Below are 11,037 nucleotides of genomic sequence, written 5' to 3'. Positions count from 1 at the left end.
GAGCGATCATGTGCAAATTTTGCCCATTTTTCGTCATTAAGACCTCAAATTTCTTTTTCAAAGCTTCGAGTTGGGCCTTAATACTATCCTCTTCTCGAAGTTGATAGATCGCAGATGGTTTGTGTCGATTGGTGCTGTCAGTAGCACTTGGACCAGTCCAGGTGTGAGACTTTTTCGCGGTTTCTTCGAGATATTCAAGAGCATCGTCTGGCTCTTTTTCGAGGAATTCACCATTGCATAGCATTTCTACAAATTGGCGCTCATGACTCGTGAGGCCTTCATAGAAGTAACTGACCAAACGCCAGTTCTCATAGCCATGGTGCGGGCACTGATTTAACAGATCTTTGAATCTTTCCCAGACTTGATGGAACGTTTCATTGTCTTTTTGGGAGAATGTGGAAATCTGACGTTTTAGACTGTTAGTCTTATGGCTGGGGAAGTGTTTCAGAAAGAAAGATTTGGTCATCTCCTCCCATGTTCCAATCGACCTAGGTCTCAAAGAGTACAACCAGCTTTTGGCTTTCTCCTTCAAGGAGAAAGGGAAGAACTTCAGTCGCACAACATCGGCATTGTCGGCTCGGTTATAGAACGTGGCTACCACCTCCTCGAATTCACTGATATGCACGTATGGGCTTTCGTTTTCCATTCCATGAAATGTAGGCAGGAGTTGAATCATACCAGGTTTAAAGTCTAATGCGGGCATATTAGGAGGGAAGATAATGCATGAAGGCGTGGAAGTGCGAGTAGGATGGAGGTAGTCATTGAGAGTTCTTGGTTGGATTTCATCATTGCGAGCCATTGCGAATGGGTTATTATCAGTGAAAGTTTGTGGAGAAGCTGGATTGGTGGAAGGAGTTCCAGAAGGAGTGGCAGATGAATTGGAAGAAGTGTCACTGGAAGCTTCGTGATGATTCATCCACCCTCGAAAATCAGAATTAGATTTATTTTATGTCTCTTTTTTTTTTTTTTTTTTTGATTGATTTTTTTTTTGTTAAACTTGTTCCCAGGTAGATTTGGAGGTTTTCGGGTGATCTCCAACGCTTTACTAGAACTCCCCGAGGTTACTGAGTAAGTATGGTGGATCACAAGTCAACCTTTTCGACCAAACAACCTTTAAGCAAAGTGAAATTGCTTATTTTGACAAAACAAGCTTGGTTTTCTTATAGTAATAAGTTCAACAATGTAATAGTGCAAAGGTAGATGCTCGAAATGTTCCCAGGCCGATTGGGAAGGTTGCCAAGGTACCGTTTTAGACCCACATTTGCCTAGACAGAACTCCCCGAGGTTCCCAGGTAAGTGTGGAGGGTAACGCTATCACAAACCTTATTTAACAACCAATCTTTTTAGACAGAACAATATCGGTTTCTACCATTTGTAATATTACACAATTGTTCCCAATACTAAGAGTTTTATGATCGAAATTTTATGAACAATTTTATGCAATTTTATGTTTTTTTTTTTTTTAAAGCCTAAATTCTAAGGAAAACTAAGGCAAAGGAAAAGAAAAACCTAAACTAAGTAACAAAATAAAAAAAATAAAAAACACAAAACAAAATAAAATAAAGAAAAGAAAATTAAAGTGAAGAGAAAATAACAAGCTCAATCTATTTTTTTTCAAATATGTATTAAACTAAAAAAAAATAGAATAGAAATTAAGAAAGAAAAATGGAGTAAGAATTAAAAAAAAAATTATATAAATATATATGGTTTTTTTTTTTAAACAAAAAGAGAAGAAAAATGGAAAAAAAAAAGAAATAGAAATAAGAATAAATATATATATATTTTTTTTCTGTTTTTGCTTTTTTTTCTTTTTTTAGTTTTTTTTTTATAGATATGTATAAATATATAGATATTTTTATTACCGAAAAAAAAAAGTGTAGAAGAGAAGAAAAATATATATATATATATAAATAAAGAAATTTTTTTTTTTAGTTTTTTTTTCTTTCTATTTTTGTTATAATAATAATCTAATTAATTAAAAAAATAGTAAATAAAAATTATATTAACACAATATTTATTCCAACAGAAACACAAATAAAGTTACTAATATTTTTGTAAAAATTTCACTAAACCTTTGAAAATTACCTCTCCAGCAACGGTGCCAAAATTTGTTTAACGCCCAAAATGTGACTACACTAAGCGGTAGTTGTAGTAAGATCGGACGGTCGATCCACAAGGAGGTAACCTAAAATCAAAAGATTAGTAGAAAATAACACTAAAAGTTAGTAACAAGAAGTAAATAAAATTGTAAATGGAAAGAGGTTGAGATTTTGGTATTGTATTTTTTTGATGAAATGATAAAGTGAGATAGGTGAGATAAATGTAAGATGTAATCAAGAGTTTGAGAAATGGAAAGGTTTCAAGAATCATCCATATGCTTGATTAGTTACTTGGTTACTTGATTTACAAAAATACACAAGTAAATAGTTCACATCCCAACATTTACTTGGAAAATCTAACATTAAAGTCCATAGTTTTTCTAACAAAAGTTCATTTGAGTTATAAAGTTCTTTACTTTAAAAGCACAATGTTAATCTTATAAAAAATCTAAAAATGACAATATACCCAAGGGCAATAATGCAATAGAAGATTAGACATAAAATTATGTATCAATATTACTTTTACTAACTAGAAGCACATAGAAAGAGCATGACTAATCCTATATACTATTAGCATAAGTAAATAAAGATAATAAAATAAAGATAGAGATGAAAGAACATAAATAACTCAAATATATTACATTAAGAACATAGTAAATCAAAGTAGCAAAATAACACCACTTGCATATGGAATCATCCCTAACCTTCCTAGAAAGATTAGGCCATTATACTCATGATTCTCACAAAATTCTAAGAATAAAATATGAGAAGAAAGTGAGTGGAAATTTTGCTATAGTTTCTCTACTCTAAAAATTACATACCAAATGTGAAGAAAGTGTCCCTATTTATAGATGGGGAAAATGACTAAAAAGAAATTAAACAACAAAATGGGGTTTACAAAATAAATCTGAAATATTAATAATAAAATATGATTTTGAAAAATCAAATCTTATTATCAATATTACCCTATCTATTTTTGTGTATAGTCAAAATGCTCTTTTTATAAAATACCACAAAAACATGATCTATAAAGCTCAAAATAGCAATTTACAAAGCCCAATACCCACAAAATATGGCTGGTGACACAAGAGGGTTTTGACCCATTTTCAGCCAACGGGAAACTGCCACGTAGGCGGCTGGCTGGGGTGTTGATGCATTGGGCTGGCTTTGGGCTGCTGGAACCGTGGGCCTTTGTTTGGCCACTTGGGCTTGCTGAGAAGGAGAGGCTGCTATTGAAGGAGGCTTCTCTTTGGACCTTCGGCTGAGGGAGAAATAAAGAGGGCAAGGCTGGCTTTCGCTGGGCCTCAGCAAAAGAAGGCAAGGTCACGTTGTACATAATATACATATATGTGCATGGTGGGTCAATGCAGGTGGAAAGGAGGCTGAAGGAGGAGCTGGGACGCGTGGCAGGCGGTGGCGGTGACACGTGGCAGCTGGGCAAAGAGAAGAGAGAGCTTGTGCTGGGCTTGGGCCAACGGGCCTGAGATTCATTTCTTCCAAAAATACCACTTTCTTCATTTTCTTTTTCAGTTTTAACTATTTCTCTATTCTCCATTTTTATTAGTGTCCAAATGCAATTTATTTCCTGAATATTAAACATAAATTAAATTAAAATTAATATTTTCAATTATAAAATATATTACAATAAATTCATGAAAATATTAATTAAAACTTAATTTATTTTACACTTTAAAACTAATAAATTTGCATTTTTGAGCACTAATCAACCACGAACTGCCCTCGATCACTCTTGTAATATCTATCTCATGGTAAAACTAGAAAAGATATCGATTTACATCTAATTCTTTAATAGTCACCCCTCGGCCAGGCATCCACAATGCCGCCAATGTTTGCTGCATCGATGGAAAATCAACCACCCCATCGTTGATAAACCGGCCCACTGAGCACCACCGTGCATCAATTATAACATCTTCACTCACCGTATTCTCAACCAAAAGGCCCTCATCATCTTCATCTTCTATAGTAATATTATCAATATCATAAGCAGAACCTCCAATCGAAGTCATAATCACCAAAAGAAAAAAAAACCTTCGAACCTCAGAGACAACAAAAGACAAAATCAAACTTTAGACATAATCAACTATGTGAGACAACAAGACGTCTTTCTCAATGATGTGTTAGTTGATTGTAATACCAAAATTAGATAACTATATCTTGATTTTATTCGTAAAATTCTCCTTTAGTATATGATTATTTTATTTTTGTGTTATTTAGTATATTTTTGGTTATGTTTGGTTATTTTTTAGTTTTATTTTTTGTATTGGTATATTTAGCAAAATATTAATTTTATCATTTTTGTTTATTTTGGGTCATTTCTTTTAAAATATTTGTAGTTGTTTTCAGTATATTCTTAGTATTGAGACATTGTATTTTTGCAATAAAATTCTAAGTTCGTATTTTTTAAAAGAAACTTAAAAGAGACCAATACAAAAATTATTAAAAAAAATCTAATTTTTCAACATCCCAAATTTTTGAATAAAAATTCTTGAAAACCATATTTACTTTATTGTTTTGATATCTATGGAATTTGACAATTTGTCTTATCCTGAAATATTTTAAAATTTAAAGCAATTAGGTCTCTCAGCTTCTGTTCTACTATTATCTAGTCTCTCGTCTTTCTCCACATGTAGCTTGTCTATTCCTTCAATTCTTATTCTCTCAGTTTCAGCAACTTCATTTACTAAATCCCATCAACACTGCTCAAAATGAACAAAGTGTTTCTTCAAATCTAGCCTATGTTCCTTAAAAAAAATTGGCTAGTGCATCTTAGTTTCACCATAAAAAAAGAAATCTTTGCTTTCTTCTTTTAAATAGCAATATGTTCTCGCTTTCCAAACAGTACTTTTGCAAGTCTTGGTTTCATGAAAGACAACACATCTATTGATCCCTTATTATCTCACTTTCCAATAGTGGTTTTTTTTTTTCATGGGAAACAATACAAGGGATTTAGAAATAGAGGGGTTTGCTAAGGCAGATAGTTCTAGTACAAAGAAACCTAGCTTATTAGCCAATGAGGATTGCAGAGCTTAAAAAGTAGAACTAGCCAATCCAATGGCAATTGTATTCCCTTCTTTCTATTGAACCATGCAAATGCCCTTTAATTTCTTCTCCACTAATTGTCAATCCCTCCAACTACACTCCTCAGGTAATGCTTCTTCAGTTTTCTCCTCCTGCGATTGTTAGCCCTACATTATGACCAAAAACCAAGTTAGTTCAGCATTCATTAAGAACAAAATTATCAGTTACATTTGCCAACTGCCTGCCACAGAATTCTTCTCAAAATGAAGAAAATTGACCAACAAAGTAGGTGATCCGCTCCACCATAACACCATGTTTAAGAAATCTTATAGATGGACCTACTTAGTTTTTGAGTTTTAACAACTAAGAGTGAAAAAAGTGATCATCTTTTAGTTAAATTTGAATGTTTGATAACTTGGTATTCACATCTCAGTATACAATTCCTTCTCAATGTTATTTTTGGTGATAGATTTACTCACCAGTACTGGTTGTGCAATACAAAGGCATCAGTGGCCAACTTCTTCCCATCATCATTCCGGTTCCAATGGTAAAGTGCATGTGTCCGGTTCATAATCTCCAATGTTGAATGTCCATAACTCGCTTCTCGGAATGCAGAGTACTCTGGTTGTGGATCAAGGAATCTACATTTTCCACATAATCATCAAACACAGCTAATTAAGGATTGTAAGTTCTCTTGTGAGCTACAGCAGTTGGAGATACTTTCAACACTCATCAAATTTAATTCAACTTCTTGAATTGCCAAGAAAATATCACATAATATATAATATATGTATTCATGAGAAAAAGGGTTTTACCTTCCGGCAAGACCTTCTTGATTTCCTCCATCTCCGACTGTTATGTAAACTGGAGCTGATTCGTCTGGTACAGGGTAAGGATCACCACTTGTAACATTGTACCTTATATTTGAAATTCTATACTGAAAATATTGAAAAAAGAAAAAAGGAAACAGTATTAGCCAAATGAATAAAATTGTTAGGAATTAACATAATCATGTTTTGGTAGTAATGAAGAGCTAGCAGCATAAGAAAGTGGATTTTTTTTTTCCCTCAAAAAACAGGCAGTTCTCTAAAAGTTCTGATGTTTTGGAACGACCTGTTGTGTGTGTCTTGACATAAAAAACCACGGAGCCTTGGAATATCAAAAAGTTTGATGTCATGCAAAAACATGTTTACCCCATATAGCTTTGAGTTTTCTCTTGTTTCATAAATAAGGACAACAGGTAAATTCTGAGTAAAAAAACGACTTATTTCTTGTGCTTGAAAATTTAATGTTGTTAAAATTTAAAGGAACATGCAAATTGGGTGTTAAGTTAGAAGAGTGTAAAGGGAGAAAACCATACTGATCTTTCATAGGCATGAACATGTCCAGCAAAGATAACATCAACTTTGTATTCAACAAACCAACTCTCAAACACACTTCTCATGCTTTCGCCTTCCATGAAGTGTACACTGTTGCTGTTATAGATTGGAATGTGCATCAGAACAATCAGCCATGGTGTCCTTTCCCTGTCAACCTTTTCAAGTTCTTGTCTCAGCCACGTCCATTGAGGTGTGTATTTTACTGTTCATATGAGAGCAGACAAACATTTGATTTGAGTGTTTGACAAATTAGGAATCAGAATGAAAAGCGATGAGGAATGAGGAGTTGCATACCAAATGGAGAATAACTGGAGAGGACAATTATATGAGCAGATGCGCGTCTGATTGCATACCAAAGGGGGCTGCTACTTTTGCATGCCTTATAAGGAGTAGTGTATCGTTGGAGGTAGGATTTGAAGGGAGTAACTTCTTCCTACAAATATTAATACATACATACTTGTTAAGCATTTGAATATATATAAACAAAAAGTCAATTAGGAATCATGTTAGTTGTCTGTTTGCTAATCCATACCGTCAGAGAGGAGAAGCTTAAATTTTTTTATCGCAGAGGAGAGGCTTAAATTGCTTTACAGAATTCAGAACTATAATTCTTTAAAGTACGCCTAATCTTCATAAGATTCTTTTTTCATATTTTTTTTTATACAAAAACAAAGGTAGATTAGCAGAAGAGAAAGCATGGAATACAGCTAAATATCATTAAGAGTACTTTAGGCTCAGCAACTGAACATAAATGCACATGACAACTACTGCAACAAAATTCTTATTGACAGACCATAATGCCATTCTTAGAAAACGAGACTAAGAAAAGAAAAATATCTCGAACACTAAGCACGAAGTAACAAGGAGTTTACTTGAAATATCACTTCTTAACACCTTACCAAATCAGGAAAGTACTCGATTTCATGATTTCCTGTGTTCCAAATCCACGGTTGATATGCAGTGCTTCGTTCAACAAACCGACCCCATGTATCCCAACGTAAGCCAATATCATTATATTGATATCTATCAGCATATGAAAGATCTCCGAGAAATAAGACTGCCGTGGCTCCACTCTGAATGTAATGCTCCAGAGTGGAAAGGGAATTATATGTTTGGCCCATATCTCCTGCAACACTCAGTGTTTAATATTTTGTACACATTATGCAGAATCCTATTATATGTGTACTTTTAAGGATGTACTTGTATTAGCTAAGAGAGGTATCAAGCATGGACAACTTAAAACAAAAGGTACTAAAGGACATAGCTAGCAGAAGCAATCTTAATTATATAGTTGTATATAAAATAGCTTTCCAAAGTAGATAAAAATGGAGAAATTACTTGAAATATATAGCAAGAAGAATAAGGAGATCCAGTGCATTAAGACAATAACTCACCAATAATCCCAAATTTGTAAGGAGTATCTGGATTGATCTCTGGTGGTGTTTCAAACCAAAATTCTCTGGCAGTATCACCACTCCCAATTTTGTAATAGTACTTGGTGCTATACTGAACATGCAAAAGTCATAACACATATGTTAAAATCAATTGTATTAGTGTTTGTGTTCAACAACATCGATATGTAGCATATAATAATACCTCAAGGTTGTCAACAAGGCAGTGATGGATATAGCCTGACTTATATTTATAGAAGGTGTAGTTGCTGACCGTCCCCTCTGCTGTGAACTCATATTTATTCTCAGATTTTCCGTACTGTACTTTATTGGATCCTGGTTCATCAGGTGTAACCCATGAGACTATTACAGCTTTACCATCATAATCACCTTGAGTTATGTGAACCTACAACGATTAATCAAGCACATTACAACCTAGAAAAAGGTTCAAGAAATACATATGGATATGGGAAAGAAATGAAGTGTAACATATGATTATTATCAACTAAAGTACTCATAAGCAAACTATTACTTGTTGTGGTGCATTTTGACCATTTGGAACTGCAAATGCCTCATTGTCAATAGGGATATCAGTTGCTGGCCACTCTGACCGTATGAACGTGCTAGTTATCCCGGCGTTCACATTGTTCAAAATGCTTAAAAAGAGAAAAAATGTGACTATGATTTGAAACAACATGGTGCCTCCTAGCAACCTCTGCCATGGTTAGCGATGCAGCCAGAATATCACAATGGACTACCTACATCAGAAAAATACAACACCATTTTTATATACCATGAAAGATTAACCAGAGAAACATGAACACTGAAATGCACCAACAAAATTACAACCCATTACTACAATATTTCAAAATTTCATATGATTCTGTTTGAAAAACTTGGCATAAACACTTATTGGAGGAACGTGAAGGCATATAAAAAAGTCACAACTAAGCCTAATAAACCATGCACATTTGCTTCTTATTCTTTATTTTTGAAATAAAAAAAAAAAAATACCTTTGTCTACCAAAACACCAAAATGATGAAGAGTGATGGGTTATTTTCTTGTTTTTAAAACAGCTATAGCTAAGGTTTCATATAACTGCAGTTCAACTGACATAAAAATAAAGGCATTGCAGCCTTGTCATTGGACAGAACTATGAGTGGACAAAGTGAAAACAATATCCTAAGCACTAACTTTCATCATGTTATTCTCTTAATCCTCTCTCACAAGTCTCAAATAATATAAATGTCAGCAAGAGAGAAACAATGGAAGTCGCGTCTGAATTCTTTCTAATTTAATTTGAATCACATGACTTCAACTCATCATACTTCTTGGCCTAATTTTAGTTATACCTAAGTAGAGGTGTGCAAAAAACATCCGATCCAATTAGAACCGATCGCCAAAAATTAGATATTCAATTATGATTGGATCAGATTTTGAATATACAAATTGGATCGAATCGGTTGTTGGATGATATATGCAAAAATCCAATAAAACTGAACCGATCTAATTGTATATATATATTTAAAATATATTTATTTAAGATTATGATTATAATTTATTACCTCATTTTGAACAAATTAGTCTTTCTATTTATAAATTATAAATTATTTGAACAAATTAAGCTAAATATTTACTCAAAATTATTGAATAGATCCAATGAGTTCAAATACATAAACAAGTGAACACATCCAATAAATAAAACTCATCCAATTCAATAGCTAATTGGATAGGATCGGTTGAGACAAATTAATTGGATTGGATTGATAGTAAAAATCTAACAATCCTAATCAGATCTGATAAGTTTAAAAATATTAGATATGATCCAATGAACACCCTATACCCAAGTACCCTAATCCATGTCGAGATCCAACATCACACCTAAGTTCTAACATCAATATTCAACTCAAACAAAATCATTTCCAGAAACGAGCTACATAATTAAAATAAACAATGCCCATTAAACTATGAGCTGGTAATCTTAACTTGCATGCATCAAATTGATCAAAGATGCACATTTGGAGTGAATCAACCAGTACCCAATTGGCTTAAGCAGAACCTTAATCATCAAATTCAACATAATGGCCATAAAAAGAACATTTTAACGCAAAAAAGTAAGTGCTGAAGTGTTTAAAAGAAGAAAAACAAACCTGAAAGTTTTCATAAAGCAGAGAGGAACTGAACTACGCAAAGGGATTGATGTTTGGATTTGGATATTTGTGGAATCGAAATGAAGGCGCGTGGTAGCAGTGATGAGGTTGACGTGGCGTACGCATCCATTATAGTTATTTTATTGTAAAAACATTTATTAGATAAAACCTTAAACCCCAAAGAAAAAACAAAACAAAACAAACATGGTTCATGAATATTCCTCTTGGGTAACACTTCTATGTAGCAGAAATTTAGAGAAATTTACATAAATAAAATAAACATAGTTTCTATATTGATAGAAAAAAATTATTATACAAAAAATAATAAGTTTTGAAAAAAAATTTAAATATAGTAATTCTATATAATATAAAAAATAAATTACCATAATCATAAATTCACAAAACTCTTTCTCACCCTCTCATTTCTCTCTCTCGTGACATTCCTCTCTCTTTTCTCCTTTCTTCCTCTCTCCTCTCCCATTTGGTTCTCGCATCTCAGTTCTTCGCCGGCGATGCTACCTCCACCCCTGCCCCTGCCCCCGACGACGACGCACCTCTACCCGTGCCCCTGATTGCGACGTACCTCCACCCCTATACTTCTTCTTCTTTTTCTTTTTCTTCTTCAGATCTAGTTTTATTTTTATTCTCTTTGTTCTTGTTCTTCTTTATCACATCTGATTTTGTCATTTCAAATATGATTTTGCACTTCAAAATTAATTTTTTTACTTATAACCTAACTGTAACCGATTAAATTCACGATCTGTTCTGATTTCTGGGTTTTCTTTTTCCAAATCTATTTAAGTAACCGAGTACAATGACGTCTGATTTTTTTTATTCATATCTGATTTTTTTTAGATCTAGCTGTAACCAGTTACAGTAACGATTAATTTAGATTTGTTTATTTAGATCTGATTTTGTTTTCATACTTGACTAAGTAACCAGGTACCATGACGATTGATTCTTTTTTTTTAGATCTAA

The 11,037-nt window shown here is 33.3% G+C and overlaps 1 protein-coding gene and 1 non-coding gene across 3 annotated transcripts; one reads left to right on the top strand and one right to left on the bottom strand.

Annotated features, from left to right (window-relative positions):
• Positions 1-311: 311 nt before the first annotated feature.
• Positions 312-418, top strand: LOC133781199 (small nucleolar RNA R71). Its single transcript, XR_009869988.1, has one exon. It is a non-coding gene; the product is annotated as a small nucleolar RNA R71 (small nucleolar RNA).
• A 4,482-nt stretch (positions 419-4,900) lies between these two features.
• On the bottom strand, positions 4,901-10,206 carry LOC133778586 (bifunctional purple acid phosphatase 26-like). Of its 2 annotated transcripts, none has more exons than XM_062218565.1 (10): positions 10,060-10,206; positions 8,441-8,666; positions 8,114-8,314; positions 7,912-8,023; positions 7,417-7,643; positions 6,812-6,950; positions 6,499-6,719; positions 5,954-6,075; positions 5,618-5,779; positions 4,901-5,290 (listed from the first exon to the last, which is right to left on the bottom strand). In XM_062218565.1, exons 2-10 carry the CDS (start codon positions 8,603-8,605, stop codon positions 5,233-5,235), a joined length of 1,407 nt encoding a protein of 468 aa, XP_062074549.1. In that variant the 5' UTR covers positions 8,606-8,666; positions 10,060-10,206; the 3' UTR covers positions 4,901-5,232. The 2 variants fall into 2 exon arrangements, with proteins under 2 accessions (XP_062074549.1, XP_062074547.1); XM_062218563.1 differs by having other exon boundaries at positions 4,901-5,305; positions 10,060-10,205.
• Positions 10,207-11,037: the final 831 nt, after the last annotated feature.

This window comes from Humulus lupulus, chromosome 5 (genome assembly GCF_963169125.1).
Source record: "Humulus lupulus chromosome 5, drHumLupu1.1, whole genome shotgun sequence".
Lineage (NCBI taxonomy): Eukaryota > Viridiplantae > Streptophyta > Magnoliopsida > Rosales > Cannabaceae > Humulus > Humulus lupulus.
Note: the sequence above shows the minus strand (reverse complement) of the source record. Positions and strands in the feature narration are given on the sequence as shown.